We start from the raw sequence: 17087 nt of genomic DNA, 5'->3' as shown, positions 1-17087 counted from the left end.
CGGTGTGTGTGTGTGGTGGGAGACGGTTTCAAGGCTGCCGAGAAGTCTAGTAGGATCAGGGCCGCGGTGTGGCCTTGGTCGAGGAGGGTGTGGATGTCCTCTGTGGCAACAAGCAGGGCGGTCTCGGTGCTGTGGTTGCTGCGGAATCCTGATTGGGAGGGGTCGAGGATGGAGTTCTCTTCTTTGAATTTAGTTTGTTGAGCATTAACGTAACTGTCAGGCAGGGGGTCCCCTATTTCTTTGTAGCTTTATCTCTTTCATATCCCAGTGACTGCCTGTGAAGGATGGTAGCGTTCTGCATGTGATCCATGCATGTTTGATCTTCAGTTACCGCACCATCTACCAACCATTAATTCTGGTGAGTATTGCTAGTATCAAACATGTGTAGCTCCGGTCTAAATCAATTTATTTGGTAGCCTAACTTCAGCCGCTCCTGTGTTTGATCGTGCCTGTTCATGTAAATTACATAGGCTTACAATGCTATCAACATTGCTCTGCTCGCACTAATTGGTGTCAGTGCATATTCAGCTGCTCTCGCATTACCAGTTATTTTCTGCCATTGATACTTTACCTTCTTTCACTTCTAAATCCCTACATCAGAACTGTTGGCCTCCAGGACCTCGGTGTACCCTATAAACCCAAAGCAAGGCTGAGCCAGAGTTCCTTCAGGTGCTAATAATAGTCTATGTCCCTAACTCAATCTGCAATTCTCTCTGTATCTGAGCATTGTCAAAACCGTATTCTTTTGGCCCTCAATCAAAGACTCTCTGTGATCCCAAACACTTTCCAACCTTTTTGGAGGATTTCAGCCCCAGCACTTGCAATAGAGTAGATAACTGCCGGGTCAGCTCATTTCCAGCTCTGGGTTTTCCCATTACTGGTTATTTGTGGTGCTCGTGGCTCAGCTCAGTTGAGTAAAGCATGTTGTGATAAGGTTTTGCAGCATCTCAAATCATATGCAAAAAAGCAAAGGTGACATAAAAGATTACCTGAAATTATTGCATTGTCCTAAGGCTGCTCTCCAGTGAATAAGTCAGAGATACATTCTGTAATGAATACATTATGTAAATTAGGTAATCCATCCTACATGAAATTGTTGTTCCACTACAAATTCTCTTGAGCCAGCAGTAGTAGGTCTTGGAGCCTAAAACAGACCCATTCAAGCAAGTCGGCATGAGTGAGGTGACTTTCTGCGATGTACTGTTGGGATATAATTCAGAACTGTGCATTTAGTACTTGAAAAACGTTTTTTGAAAAAAAGTATTTTAATTTGCTTATATCTATTTTTCACTTAGAGTTCGAGCCCAATGTGATTGCTGTTTTTTGTATTGGCATCGAGCAATCTTCCCGATTTATTTGGATGATGTGTATGAAAATGCAGTTGATGCAGCCAGATTACATGTAAGTAAATTCTCCTTTGATATTGTTTGATAATACAGCATTGTTTTTATTCTGTACCATGACACATAGCTTAAGTTGCAAATGTAGTTGGGTACTTAAAACGATATATCAAACATTTCAGCTGTGGAACCAAAGAAACAGTATTGAGAATAATGCTTGCGTCTAGCACATAATTGACCATTATACAGAGGACTATTACCAATTGGTAAACCCTACAATATGAATTTGAGTTTAAGAATTGATATCAGTAAAATTGTCTTTTTATTTATGTTTCTAGTCAAATCTTGAATATGTCCTTGAGGTTATATGTCCTCTGTATAGCTCCATACTGAAACTTATTTTATTTTAAAATCTAAGTGGGGTTATCCCTACCTTTAATATTCTCTCCCCCCGTATAGATCGAAGCTATTTAGAAGGTAACGGTCTATGTTAAAATCCTCTTTTCTTTGTGCGTGGGTGCGCCTACTCTACACAAAGCCGCTGGCCCACGTAACAGCTAACGGCCACATATCCAAGGACTTCCCACTCCCGAGGTACGCGTCAGGGTTGTCCGCTGTCACCGTTGTTGTTTGCGCTAGTGCTCGAGCCACTGGCGGCATGGATCAGGTGGGAGCCGCAGATACGCGGACTGCGATGGACAGCAGACTGGGAAGATCGCATATCACTCTATGCGGATGATGTTCTGCTTTACATGGCCTCACCCAGACGCTCCATCCTGGTACTTCTCAATTTATTTGAACAATTTGGTCGCGCATCAAGGTACACTATTAATTGGTCCAAATCAATACTCTTTGTGCTACGGGGCCCGCCGCCGCAGCTCCCAGAGGATTGTCCACTGCAGATCTCGGTGGCGGGATTCCGATATTTGGGAATCTATATCACAGCGGATCCCGATGAATTTCTTAAGCAAAACCTCGTGCCACCCCTGGAGCCTCTCAAAAGAGACGCTGCCCACTGGGGGACTCTCCCCCTAACGCTGCTGGGGAAGGCAGCGCTTTTTAAGATGATGGCACTGCCCCGATTCCTATATGCCCTCGAAAATGCGCCGTACCCGGTGCCGCCCACCTACTTTAAACGCATTGCGGCTCAAGTCACGGGGCTACTGTGGGGGAATAAACTGGCATGCATCGCGCAGCGCAAGCTAAATAGCGGGTGGTTTGATGGGGGCATTGCGCTACCAAACATCCAGCTCTATTACTGGGCGGCGCATTTGAAAGTCATTAATCAATGGGTGCATGCTCCACAGACGAATCCCGCCTATAAGGCAGATAGATGTGGGTTCGGGGCTGAAGGCATGATGTCAGCACTCTATAACAAAAAGCGTACAACACTGATACTCGGATCCACTCAACAGACGGTAAACATCTGGCATGAAGCGCACAGAAAGCTGGGATGGGAAGGACAACTGACACAGCTCACCCCTCTGTGGGTGACCCGAAGGCTGGGTGACTTGGGGCATTGCAAGGGCTTTGACAAGTGGGGTGCAATTGGAATATCAACAGTGGGTGATATGTGGCACAAGGGAGGGATCGCCACGTTCGAGCATCTCGGGGCACAATATGACCTGGCACCCACTGAGCACTTTAGATACCTTCAAATTCGACATGCGCTGCAGGCGGCCATACCACCCGGCACGAAGGTCCCTGAGGCCACCCCCTTGGAAGACAGGCTTCTGACAGATTGTATGTATAAGCGAGCCCTTTCTTTCACATATAGAAAGCTAGTTAACAACCTCCCCGACCCAAATGAGGTGCTCTGGGGAAAATGGGCGCGAGAGGTGGGCGATTTCGACGACTATGAATGGTGGGAGGCGCTAGCATCACCGCGGGAGGTGGGGATACCGTCTAGGCTAAAACTTGTGCAACTAAAAATCTTACATAGAACTTACTATACTAGACGCATCTTATACACAATAGGGTCGGCATCACATCCGTACTGCCTGAGACACTGCGGGGAAGAGGGCACCTTCCTCCATACCTTATGGGAATGCCCCAAGATAATGGAGTATTGGGTAAAAGTGATGAGGACCATATCGCAAGTGGTGGAAGTATCGTTGATGCCCGAGCCTCGAAGATGCATTTTAAATATATGGGAGCCAAATGAGCTCACGCGCCCAGCACAGGAATGGGCAACAATGGGGATAATGGTGGCAAAGCGCAACATTGCACAAAAATGGGAAGGGAAGGAGACACCGTCACTGGCCGCCTGGTGTGGAGATCTCGATTTGGCTATGGTGGCAGAGAAAGCGGTGTTTATAAATCGGGGCTGTCCGGGGAAATGGAACAAGATATGGGGGGCATGGAATAAATACAGGGTATGCATTTGTGAACCCCCAGAACCTGAAGCAGAGGAGGACTCAGATGATGAAAACGGAGGAGAGCTGGAAATGTAATGTGAGGACAGTTATCAGTCAAAGGACAGGTTTAAGTGTTATAATTTTCATTATTGTCAGGAAATGGTTTATATGTACATGTATCGATATGTCAGAAAGATATGTGCCCTGAACATGAAAATAATAAAAACAGTTTAAAAAAAAAAATCCTCTTTTCTAGTTCCTCTTTTTAGAGAGCTTTAGGCTTGACCATTCTGTCAGACTCCATACAGATGTTGAAGAAGACTGCGAAAGACTTGTAATGGTGTCTGCTCGACTGTAATTGGTCAAGCGGCAGACTCCTCTCCCTACCCCATCCATATCTAACTACTCGGCCCTCAATAGTAGAGTACCGCTCAGTGGGGAGAGGTGTGTGACTTAGAGTCCATGTAGCCACTGAGTGGTTGTAGAGATGAGGTATGTTGGGATGCGCCAGGATCCTATCCTAGAACCTCAGTATAGGTCTCACTAGGCTCATGGGACCCCCTTTTGAGTTACTTCATTATTGCGCTCTCCAATTTTTGTCTTATAAAGAGTTCTTGTGGCAATCACTTCCCTGAGGCGTGTGAGCAAGATCCAAGCTCTCGTGCTGGAAGAGCCTTTTGTTAAGGTTCATGTTGACAGGGAAGCCCTTAGAAATATAACCAAAGTTTCTACCCAAAGGTGATCTCTCCTTTCTACCTTAAGTAGACAATTGATTTCCTGGGATTTTTCCCACACCCAGACTCAGTAGCAGAGCAGTACAACACTAGATGTAAAGAGGGGACTGATGTACTACATTGATAGGACAAAATCATTTAATAAAACGCAACAGTTACTTGTCACCTATTCTAAACCACACAAAGGCAGTTCCATTTCAAAAGCAGGGGTAGCTCGCTGGGTAGTCAAGTGCATTGAAACCTGCTACACTAAGGTCAAGAGATATCTTCCTGCTCCACCAAGATTGCATTTGACATGTAAAAAAGCAGCCTGCTTGGTGTTTCTCGGGAAACATCCCAATAGCTGATAACTGTAAGGCAGCTACTTGGTCTAAATCATACATGTTCACCAAACACTACTTTGTGAATGTCTTGACATGACAACTGGCTCAAGTGGGCCAGGCGGTACTATGTACACTTTTCCAAACCTTTGCAACATCCTCTAGCTAGCCACCACTTTCAGCGAGAGCTGCATTGCATTCTGTGCAGAGCATGTGTAGCTACAGCTACTCATTCCACAAACGGAAAATGTTAGTTACCCTATAAGCATCTGTTCGTGGCATGTAGTGCTGTTGATTCATATGCATCCACCCTCCTCTCTGGAAGCCTTCCGTTGTTGCAGATATAAATATCCTTTAACTTTATTTCTTTCATGCCTTTTCTCCTTGCATGGTCATCATTGTGCATTTTCATGCTCCTTCCTCACACTCCGTGTGGGAAAACAATGTCACTATGGAGTCGACACCCATGCGCATTACCAGTCATAGGAGGAGTCACTATACCTCGTGTCCAAGACTAGTTGGCGGAGTATGCAGAACATGTGAATCTATAACACTATATGCCACAAACAAATGTTTACAGGATAAGTAACATTTTAATATATGTTTTAGATTTTGTTGCTGTAGGGATGTAGTCTTGATGTAGGGAGCTAGTTACTTTCTGTGACCTTACTTTAGGTTATGCAATTTGCATCCTGGTTAGTTTACGAATATCCTGGTATTTCTACATGCCATTTTGTAATTTGTGTATAATATTTGATTGTGTGTATTCAAGTACTTTTCCTCTTTAAAAGAAAAGGCATTGACTCAACACTTATTTATTCAGTGTGCTTTGCTGTGTTGTGTGTATCTGATAGAGAGTTCTAGTCTCAGATTCCTTACCGTAGAATTATCCTCAGGATTTAAACTGGATTTGGAATTTTTTGTCTGTAGTATCCGTGCACACTGGTAGATGGTGCCGTACGGCTTCACATGGCGTCGTTGGCGTTGTCTTATCTGGAAGTGATGGTCATGGTGCCTATATAAGCACCACCCAGGCGTGCTGACTTCAGTTCCTTTCTTTCCGCACCAGTCAGCACAGAACCGGGAAGAGCAACCCCTTAGTCACTTTATGACTAAGGTTTTTAAAAAAATGTATAGTCTTTTTTTAGGTCTTACCTCCTGATGTGGCAGATATGTCATCAAAGACGGCCATCTTAAAGTCCTGCAGCGACTGATGATGGTGACAGACCCACACCTTGTTCACTTTGAACGAGACCATGACCCAAAGGCCTGTCCCGACTGTCTTGCCATGCATCAAAGACCTTGAGGGAATGATCCCTCAAGGTTCTGATGGCTCGACGTGGGACACCATGATTCTCGAGGTCCTGGTCGAGGGGAATGTCTTGGTAGCGTAGTCCGAGGTTGTCCTTGCATACCAAGTCATCGAGACGTTCGGGTAAGTCTCAATCCCACAAAAGAAGTTGTCATTAAAGCGTGCTTCGACTTTACCTTGTCTGTTTGCTAATGAGACGAGGGAGAGTCCCTTGACACCTTGCTTCTCGCTTCAGCCAACTCCTGGGCTGACTCCGCGCCACCCCTCGTTTCTGGGAGCTGGAGCAATTCTGCTCAAATATCAGAATTTTATGAACCCATAGCCTCATATTTGAGTGGCCCATTCACTCTGGTGTGCCTTCGGCCCCCGCGGGGCCCCTACTGGATCTATCCTGGTGGCACTTGTGTTGGTTGGGGCCCAGGGATTGACTGATCCGGATCGGCGCCTGTCGTGCCACTCCGACCTTCCCCCGCGCCAGTCTCTACCGAAACTCCTTGCACTGCCTTTGCCCACCGCTGCACCACCCCCATTTATGTCCCCAACTCTGACACAGAGCTGGGGGGGCTTCGCTGGACACCGACTCCGGCGACGACTGGAACCTTTTCTTCCAGGCTGGAGCCTGAATCCTATTGCTATGGGTTAGGACTCCTACAGATACTGACATGCTTTCTGCTCATACTGTAGCTACAGAGGAGGTAGCTTCATTCACTATGGTAGTGCGGAGAACAGCTGAGGTCCTGGATCTTAATCTGCCCTCGGTGGCAGTCAAGACTAATGTCTTGACAGAAGTGCTGAAACTGGGAGTGTTTCCTTCCGAGCCGATTATCCGATTCAATGAAGCACTTACTGATGTCCTACTTGGGACCTGGTCCAAGCCCTCATGTAGAACTTAATGGTCCAAGCCTCCACTTCACAAGTAAATCCTGGTGTATTCCCAACCGCACCCCCAGATCGGTAATCCAAGAGGCTGGACAGTTTAAACAAGAAAACTAATTCTTCCATCAGCCTGGCATTGTGGTCGATGAACACCCCATGCCTTTTGGGCTGCTACTCCCACGTCCTGTGGGAAATGGTTGTGCAGGTGATGGCAACGGTCCCGGAGAAGGCATGGGCTGTGCTCTCTCAGGCTGTTATCGACGGGAGGGCTGCAGCTAAGTTTGCCATTAGATGAAGAATAGACACCACCAATTCACTAGGCAGAGCAGTTTTGTCGCAAGTGGCCCTGCATCGCCACGCCTGGTTGAGGACTTCTGGCTTTTCTGGGGATGTCCAGACATCACTCACGGACATGCCCATTGATGGCTCCCGTCACTTCGGAGACGAGGCAGATTCAGTGCTGGAGCACTTTAAGGACAGCAGGGCTATCGCCAGGTCCATGGGCCTTTCCATGGCCCCTCTTCACTCTCAATCTACCTTTTGCTTCTTTAGTGGCCACAGAAGGGGCATCCTTGACTGCCCAGCCACCTCGGCATACAAGCTGTCCAGCCTCTGCATTGCGGTGGGCGTGGTACCTACTGTCCCTGTGGGTCGGATGGCCTGAAGTCGGGTCAGTCCACCCTCCCCTAAGCACCCCCTCCCCCCCCCCCCTCCCCTCCAGCAGCCACAGCCTCCAAACCCTCCTAGTCTGCATATTGACCATCATAGGCATGCCTTGGGCAGCAGGATTCGCCATCACCTGTCCAATGGCAGTATAATATCAGATAGGTGGGTTTTGCAGATTGTCTGAAGGGGTTATTTTCTCCCCTTCGAGACTACCCCTCCCCCTATGCCACCTACTTACAGCAGTGTGACAGAGGACCACCTATCCCATCTCTGCCAGGAAGTGATGGCTCTGTTGGCCAAAGGAGCTACAGAGAGTGCCCACACCAGATGTGGGTTGTGGTTGTTATTCCTGCTACTTTCTGGTGCCCAAGAAGGACGGAGGCCTTCCTCCTATCCTTAACCTGTGCTTTCTCAACTTCTTCCTCAAGAAGGAGAAGTTCAAATTGTTCACTTTTGCTCAGATTCTCTCTACCCTGAACCCAGGAGACTGGATGGTAACATAGGACTTGCAGAACGCATATTTCCATATTCCCGTCCTGCCTGCCCACAGGTGTTACCTGCGATTAACAGTAGGCCACTAGCACTTTCAGTTTGCTGTACTCCCATTTGACCTCACCAGCACCCCTCAGGTGTTAACTAAGGCGATAGCGGTGGTTGCAGCTTATCTGCTTAAATCAGGGGTGTCCTATCTGGCTGGCTATTAAAGGTGGGTTCACCCCAGTCTGTAGTCTCCCACCTCCACACTATGGCGGACCTTCTGCATATGTTGGGGTTCACTATCAACCTGCCAAAGTCACACCTAACTCTTTCTTAGATTCTTCCTTTCATCTGAGCTGTAATGTATGTGGTGCAGTTTCGGGCCTATGTTCCCAAACGGCGAGTCCAGGATAGTCCGGCTATAATACGGATGTTTCAGTCTCTAACCTGGATTTTGGTGAGACTAACTCGGAGGCTGCTGTGCCTCAGGGCCTCCTGCATCCTGCTGGTGACACGCGTCTGTTGGCATATGCAGGCTCTGCAGCGGGACCTGAAGTTCCAAGGGGCGCAGCATCATGGGAATCTCTCAGACATGGTCCAGAACTCGGAGGGAACTGCAAAAGATGGAATCGTGGTTAACAAACCGCGATTGGGTCAGCAGCAGACCCCTCTCCCTTTCCCAACTATATCTGACAGTTGTGACAGAGCGTCACTCTTGCGATGGGGCGGCCATCCGGGAGAGGTAGAGATCAGAGGACACTGGTCTCCGGCGGAATCCGGGCTCCACTTCAACCTGTTGGAGCTCTGAGTGATTGGATTAGCATTGAAAGGTTTTCCACCCTCTATCAAGGGAAGGCTAGTGCAGGTGTTCACAGACCACACCACCGCCATATGGTACTGCAACAAACAGGGCAGGTTTGGCCTCTAGACGTGGCTGTAACAGCAGGGCATTTCCCTGGTGGTTCAACTCCTGGCAGGTTCTGTGGATGCCAGGGTTGGTGAACTCAGCCGCAGATGCCTCGAGGATCACAAATGGCGTCTCCTTCCGGAGGTGGTGCAAGGTCTCTTTCAGCAGTGAGGAGAGCCTTGGTTAGATCTGTTCGCCATCGACGAGAATGCACAATGTCAGCAGTTCTGAACGCTGGAGTTTCCAAGGCGGCTTTTACTCTGACATGCTTTTCATCTTGAGTAGAGCTCAGGCCGACTGCATGCCTCTCCACCCATACCACTCCTGCTAGAGTTCTCAAAAGGATCAGGATAGACAGGGCCCAAATAATCCTCGTGGCTCCGTATTGGGGCACATAGATTCTGGTTTCCCAAGCTGTTGATCATGGATATCTGTCCTCCGATCAGGATGCCCCTTCGGGAAGATCTTTTGTCGCATTTGCAGGGAAGGATTCTCCACCCAAACCTGCCAATGCACCGCCTTCTTGCATGGAGATTGAGCGGCAACAGTTGACAGCTTTTGACCTTCCTCCCGAAGGTTGTGACTTTATCTTGGCAGCAAGGTGTCCCTCCACCAAGACGATTTACGCTTGCTGTTGGGAAATGTTTGTGGCATGGTATAAAGAAAGACAAAGTGATCCCCTTTCTGCCTCCCTTTCTCAGGTTCCTCTGTTCATCCTTTCCTGTGCCCAGCAGGGCTCCACACTGAACACTCAGAAGGGCTATCTTTCTGCCATTTCCGCTTTTCTGCGGTTGTCTGATCAACTATCCCTCTTAATTCCCTATTGCAAATAGATTTCTGAAAGGTTTCCAACATTTGTTTCCACCTTCTCTCTTTATTATACCCCAGTTGGACCTTAATCTTATCCTCACTTTCCTTATGTTTTCTCCCGTTGAGTCTCTGCACAATTGTCCACTTAGGCTTCTTACGAACAAGACAGCCTTCCTGGTGGCAATAACTTCTGCCCGGAGGCTCAGGCATCATCATCCAAACCTTTTCATCTTAATATGTACCCAGACAAACTGGTGCTTCGTACGGGAGCTTCCTTTCTTGTGATAGTGGTCACTCCATTTCATGTAGGCCAGTACATCACTCTTCCTGCTTTATACACTCTGCCTCATCCCTCCAAACAAGAGGAGTGTCTTCACCGTCTGGCCCCAAAAAGTATGTTATCGTTATTCCTTGATCGCACAAGAGTTCCAGGTGGACGACCAACTCTTCGTGGGGTATGTCTGAGCGAAAAAGGGAAGGACCATACAGAAAAGGACCATCTTGCAATAGATCATACTCTGTATCAAAATCTGCTACGCATTGGCTAAAAAGCAACTCCTGAGGGTTTGTGTGCTCATTCCACCAGAGCAAAAGCTGCAACAACTGGGTTAGCTCATGGAGTTCCAGTCCTGCACATCTGCCAGGCAGCAGCGTGGACTTCCCTGCACATGTTTACAAAGCACTATTGTCTGAACAGTCGTGTCTGTAGGGATAGTCACTTTGGCCGTTCGGTACTTCAGGACTTCCTCGTGTGAAACTAGTCCACAGACCAACCTCTGAGGAGATATTGCTTGAGTATCTATTCTATAATAAGGAATCTGTGGTTAAAAGTCTTTATTATTATTATTAGCTAGCTTGTAAAGCACCTGGTTACTCCAACAGAGTGTCCCCGCGCTAGAACATCAATGAAAACCCCGCAACAATCCTGACCTAGCAACCTTCCTGCGCATAGGACTGACAGAATAATAAAAAGCAGAAATATTACTTCCGTCCACCAGACGGGAGTCGGAAAAGCCAAGTTTTTAGGTTTTTCCAGGACAGAGACTCCGACTTGCAGGTCCTAAGATCCATAGGGAGGTCATTCCATGCCTTAGCAGCCAGGAAGCCAAAAGATCTCCCTCCAGCTCGAACCTTCCGCACCCTGGGCACAATCACACCCTGGCAGAGCCAAGCGACCTCAGATCCTGTGCGGGCCGATAAGCTGTAAGAAGGGGGAGCAGGAAGTATGGCCTCTTCTGACTAATGATCCTGTGACCAAAACATAAGGCCGTGAAAGTGACTCTGGCCTGAATTGGGTGCCAATGAAGTTTCTTCAAAGCTTCCCCTACCGGAACCCGCCTGGGGATGTTCAAGATCAGCCGGGCTGCAGCATTTTGGACCTTCTGCAAGAGGTTCAAATTTCGAGCAGTCACCCCTAAATACAGAATATTGCAGTTATCAAGGCGAGATATAACGAGAGCCAGTAGAATAGTTCTTTTAGCATCAAGGGGGAGAAGGTCCAGAATTTTGTGCAGCATTTTAAAGATGTACAAGTTACTTACACTAGTTACTTACCTTCAGTAACGCCTTATCTGGTAGAGACTCTATCTAGCTGCATATTCCTTACCTACCTACCCACCTACCCTCGCCACTCAGCAAACAGATTTCTAGGGACAGGTCTTTCCCCTTTCAGGGCCATTGTTTTCCACCCCAATGGTCAGTGTACTTTGTGGCTCTGCGCTTCCGGCTTTGAAAGTGGCGAAAAGTAGCTGAAGTCAGCGTGCCTTGGTAGTGCCTATATAGGCACTGTGATTGTCAATTCCAGCGCAGACGACCCCACGCAGAGCCAAATGATGCCAGCTGCCCGATGCGCAAGGGTACTGCTCATGAAAAAGTTCTAGATCTATTCTGACTCCTAGGGATAATTCTTAGATGAGAAGTCTGTAGCTAGATAGTCTCTACCAGTGTTACTGAAGGTAAGTGACTTGTTCTTATAGTTCTCTGCACCTCTTTGAGTCACCCATGGACTGTTCGGTTTCGTTACTCTGAGAGTCAAGCTCTAATTGTTGTACTTGGTCCCTAGTTGGTGAGTCCGTGTATCTAAGACCGTACAATACTAAAGGTGAAAGACCCAGTTTACACAGTTGGGGTGTATTAATTTCTGATTCCCTGGGAACTTCCAAAATGAATTTTTGATACTATTCATCTAAAATGAACACTTAATATAGACTGTGTCAAGAGTGCCTTTTGGCCTCATTACTTTATTAGCTGTATATATAGCTGTATATATATGGCGGATACTGAGGTTTTATGAAATCTCTAGTGTGTCCACGAAACTAGCCACCAACCTTGGTGACTTCTTTCTTAATTAGACCACCATTTGTTTGTAGAAAAAAATGTAAGAGCTGTCTAATTTTAGTTCCATTAATTATTAATTATTAAAAGACAAAGGTCATGAAATTGTCAGGAAGAAATTTTTGTTCAAATGCATGTGAAAGCTAGGCACCAAGCTTTTAGTTGTGGTGTAGCATACTTCAACATTTTCATGAAAACCTATCCTTCTAAAGAGAAATTGTGTGTCAGATCATGTGGGCTGAGGTTGCATGAGTACTTTGCAAAAGTGGGGCGACTTAATGTTTACTCTCTGAAGGTAGTCTAGATAGCAAACATTCTACTCATGCTTCTATATGTAGTTGAGTATATTCCACTATACTGTCTCAAACAGCTGCTAATTAAGGAGGGTAAAATCTGACGGCACTTATTGTCGGTCTGCACTAGTTTACCTACTGCAGCATTGAGGATAGACTCCGGTTTACTAGTATTCTAATCAAGGGTTATGCTCAGATCCTCTAATATTGTAATGAATTATTTCTTGCATCAGACAATACTTTAAGATGCTGTATGCATTAAAAATGTATGAAATGAAAACAAATACATATGCAGCTTACTGTGTAAACAACTAAGTGCGGAGGCAGAGTTCTTCGTTGATTTTCTTGTAACAAGGAACTTGCAAATTAGTTTCATCCTGTTTAGTTAAAAAAGAGCAAAGAATCTGCTCTGGTACGGTGTTGGTTTTATGAACCTTTATGTCCTATATTATCATTTCCTCTTTTTAAATGTCAACAATTTTATCTTAAGGGAAATGTTGCCATTTTTAAACAATTTCAATTAATTTTAAGTGGAAGTTTAAAAATACAATAGGGCCTTGCTGAAAATTCTGAAATAGCATAGATTCTGTGATCTTTGTACATTAGGTTTGATCTAGTCCTCCTGGATCCATGTACTATTAATATGTCTTGTATTTAGGGAATATAGAAGACAATTTCTGCATTCTCTATTTTTTTTTATCAAGAAAATGTACTTCTGCAGCTAAAGCTCTGCTGATTTTGTAGGATTCAATCTTTAAATTGTTTTAAATATTTCTTTTTTATAGAGCAATTTCTTTAAATTGGTTGTTATGGTATTCTTGATTCTGTTTCATACAACATGTTTGAAGTAAGGTATACGAGGAAGCATGTTACTTATGTAAGGAGTTAAAGGGCCTATTTAGATCTTGGCAGACGGGTTACTCTGTCACAACGATGGCGGATATCCCATCTGCCGAAATAAAATATTATAACCTATGCAATGTATATTTTGGCGGACAGGATATCCGTCACCGATGTGACGGAGTAACCCATCTGCCAAGATCTAAATCAGGCCCAAAGTTGCTCTAGTGCGATATTACTTTGGGTCTTGTGCTTCAGGCTGATTGATGCATTGGAATCTTGTGTATTTTACTTATTGCTGACGTTGTATTCTGTGCTTAGCTATGTGTCTAGAGTTTACTGATTTTATATATGTTTTTCAGTTCATGTTCAGTGCTTTGTGGAACTGTGTACCTGCAATGATGCATGCCAGGCATCTGGAGTCCTATGAAGTTCTTTTAGATTCCTATGACAAAGAAACTATGGCTGTTTTGAATGAGGTACAGTACCTGCCACTCCAAGATTAAGGCGCTTCATTTCAGTCTTGACACAATTTTGGTAGCATTAGAAATAGGTTGGTTAAATAAATGTGTTCTTGCTTGTAAAGGTGTGTTATTATAAATACATTTGTTACTTTACCAACCAATTAGGATGTAAGCAATTTTTGCAATTGGTATGAGTTAGGAAGCCAACTCAATTAATTAAAATGCACACTTTTATCTTTACAGTTTTCAAGAAGAAAAAAGTCACAAGTTAGTGAGCCTAGTCTGAAAATCCATAAGTATTGCGTCTCTTAACAAATAACCCTTACAAAGATATTAGTCTCTATTTTCTTAAGCACAAGCCCATCACTCCAGAAAGCCCTAGTGTTCAAAAATATGATGTGTGCGTTGTGAACTAAGGTTTCCATTGCAGGGTTCTGAAACAGAGACTGTCTAGCACGTTGTCTTGACAGGGGCAGCTTTGGTTTCCCACCAAAAGTTCTTATGGAAATGGTACCTTGTGGTGTGATGGCAAGGATCTATATTGTTTGAATGGTAATAGAAAATCTACTTTTAACTTCTGATAAATTGTTTATTTTATCTTGAGAAATTCAAGGCAGTCCCTCTCACATTGTAAATGTTATGTGCTAAAGTGAAATAACTATGCACCCTCCCTTAACTTCAGTGATGTAAAATGTCCAGGCCATATGTGCCTAATTACAATCAATCACTGGGTTTAAAGTGCGCTACTCACCCGTAAGGGTCTCAAGGCGCTGGTGTGGGTGCTGCTCCGGATCAGCCAAAGAGCCATGTCTTGAGGCTCTTCCTGAAGGTGTGCAAAAGTAGGGGAACGTCTGATGCTGACTGGGAGCTCGTTCCAGGCTTTGGCTGCGCTGTAGGAGAAGGCTCTTCCACCCGCTCTGATTCTGCGGATGCCCGGGGTTTCTGCCAGAGCTAGGTCGGCAGAGCGGAGGTTTCTTTTGGGTTCATGGAAGGAGAGTCTTTCGTTGAGGTATTTGGGTCCGCTGTTGTGAAGGGGGAGGGATTTGTAGGCGTAGGTGAGTAGCTTGAAGGTGGCTCTCTTCTCGGGGGTGAGCCAGTGGAGGTCTCGCAGGTGTTGGGTGATGTGTTCATGTTGTGGGATGCCAAGGACGAGTTTGGTGGCTGTGTTCTGGATGGCCTGGAGTTTGCATAGCAGGGATTTGTTGATTCCAGAGTAGAGGGCGTTTCCGTAGTTCAGTCTGCTTGTAATGAGTGCGTGAGTGACAGTCTTTCTGGCTTCAAGGGTGATTGACTTGAAGGTCTTGCAGTGGATGCGTAGGGTGTTGAAGCAGGTGGAGGCAATGGCGTTGATCTGTCGGGTCATGGTGAGGGAGTAGTTGAGTATGATGCTGAGGTTTTGGGCATGGTCCGTGGGGGTGGGGGTTGGGGTGGTGCCGAGAGCAGAGGGCCACCAGGAGTTGTCCCACACGGAGGGGGAGGGTCTGAGAACTAGGACTACTGTCTTCTCTGATTTGAGTTTCAGACAGCTGCTGCTCATCCGACCTGCGACGTCTTTCATTCTTTCTTGGAAGCTGAGTCTGGTGGTTTCTGGGTCCATCGTGAGGGAAAGGATGAGCTGGATGTCGTCGGCCTAGGATACAATGCCTAGGGGGTCCATGTAGATGTCGAAGAGCGTGGGACTGAGTGATGATCCTTATAGTACTCCGCAGTTGATCTCTGTGGGTTCGGAGAGGAAAGGCGGGAGTCTGATCCTTCGGGTTCTGTCGGGGAGGAAGGAGTGGAGCCAGTATTCCGGCATCGTGGAGTCTGGCTGCGAGGGTGCAGTGGGAGACGGTGTCCAAGGCTGCGGAGAGGTCGAATAGGATGAGGGCTGCAGTGTGACCTTGGTCGAGGAGCATGCAGATGTCATCTGTGGCGGTAAGAAGGGCGGTCTCGGTGCTGTGGTTGCTGCGGAATCCATATTTAGATGGGTCGAGGATTTAGTTCTCTTCGATGAAGATTGTCATCTGGGCGCTGACAATCTTCTCGGTGACTTTGGCTGCGAAAGGAAGGAGAGAGATGGGTCTGTAGTTCTTTAGGTCCGTCAGGTCTGCAGAGGGTTTCTTTAGAAGGGTCTTGACTTCTGGCGTTTCCAGTCGTCTGGGAACGTGCTGGATTCGAAGGTGGCGTTGAAGGTGTGTTGTAGCTGGGGCGCAATGGTGGCGGCGGCTGTGTGGAAGATGTGCGGAGGGAAGGGGTCCGTGGGGGGCCCCTCAGTGGGTGCTCTTTATGGTAGTGGTGGTATATTCGGTGGTGACCTGGGTACAGGTGGTGATGGTGGGCTGGCTGTCATTGCTGGAGGGAAGGGTGGTTTCTGGAGTCTGCTCTCTGAAGTTGTCGTACACGGCTTTGATTTTCAGGTGGAAGTGGGAGCCGAACTTGTTGCAGAGGTCTTGGGATGGAGTGACATCTGTGGCTTCACTGTGGGGGTTGGTGAATTGCTGGATGATGTTGAAGAATTCCTTTGAGTTGCTGGAGTTGGCTAGGATTTTGTTCCGAATGAAGTCTTATGTCGTAGTGGAAGTCTGTCATGGCGTTCTTGTAGGTGGTCATGTCTTCCATGGTTTCGCTGTTTCACCATCGTTTTTCGAGACGTCTGCAGGAGCGTCTGGCTTCTTGGAGGCCGGTGGTGAACCAAGTAGGCCTTTAATAGTGTGTTGTCTGTCTGTGGTGCAGAGGGGTGCGAGCTTGTCTGGCAGTTGGTGATCCAGTGGGGTAGTTCCTTGGCTGCAGAGTTGTCATCGGTTGAGGCAGGGGGGGGAGTCGTGGTTGAGGTTGGAGTTGAGGTGCTCCTCTGTGACCTAGCTCCAGTTCCTTTGCGGAGGGCGAGGAGTGGGTTTGGGAGCAATGGCGGTTGTTGAAAGAGAAGTGTTCGCAGTGGTGGTCTGTCCAGAGGGGCTGTGTGATGTGGCTGAAGCAGATGTTGTTCCCACCTGCGACGATGGGGTCTTGTGGGTAGGGGTGGTGACAAGCTGTTTCAGTCTGATATTGGCTAGGTTGTCCAGGAGGGCGGTGAAGTTGGGGTTGCTGAGGTTGTTGAGGTGGAAGTTCAGGTCTCCGATGAGTATGTAGTTCATGGAGGCGATGGCATGGGGTGCGACGAGGTCAGCAATAGTAGTGGTGAATGAAGCACGGGGGTAGGTAGGCAAGGGTGTCGCGAAGAGTGGTTCTAGGGCTGGTCTGGATATGTAAGTGAAGGTGTTTGGTGGTGGCGGAGGAGTTGCTTGTTGTGGAGGTGGAGAGTTGGAGGGAGCTCTTGTGTGCGATGGTGAGTCTTCCTCCTGGGCGGTTGGGGCGGTCCTTCCTCTGGATCTTATA

The 17087-nt window shown here is 46.9% G+C and overlaps 1 protein-coding gene across 1 annotated transcript in view; it reads left to right on the top strand.

Moving 5' to 3' along the window:
- The window catches only part of WASHC4 (WASH complex subunit 4), a 987939-nt gene that overhangs the window by 404926 nt on the left and 565926 nt on the right, over positions 1-17087 (top strand). The window contains exons 19-20 of the mRNA XM_085653223.1: positions 1296-1401; positions 13629-13745. Coding sequence (XP_085509349.1) covers positions 1296-1401; positions 13629-13745 — 223 coding nt within the window. The remainder of the gene's footprint in view (positions 1-1295; positions 1402-13628; positions 13746-17087) is intronic.

The sequence above is a fragment of the Triturus cristatus genome, chromosome 4_1 (genome assembly GCF_964204655.1).
Source record: "Triturus cristatus chromosome 4_1, aTriCri1.1, whole genome shotgun sequence".
NCBI lineage: Eukaryota > Metazoa > Chordata > Amphibia > Caudata > Salamandridae > Triturus > Triturus cristatus.
This window is presented reverse-complemented; position numbering and strand designations above follow the sequence as displayed.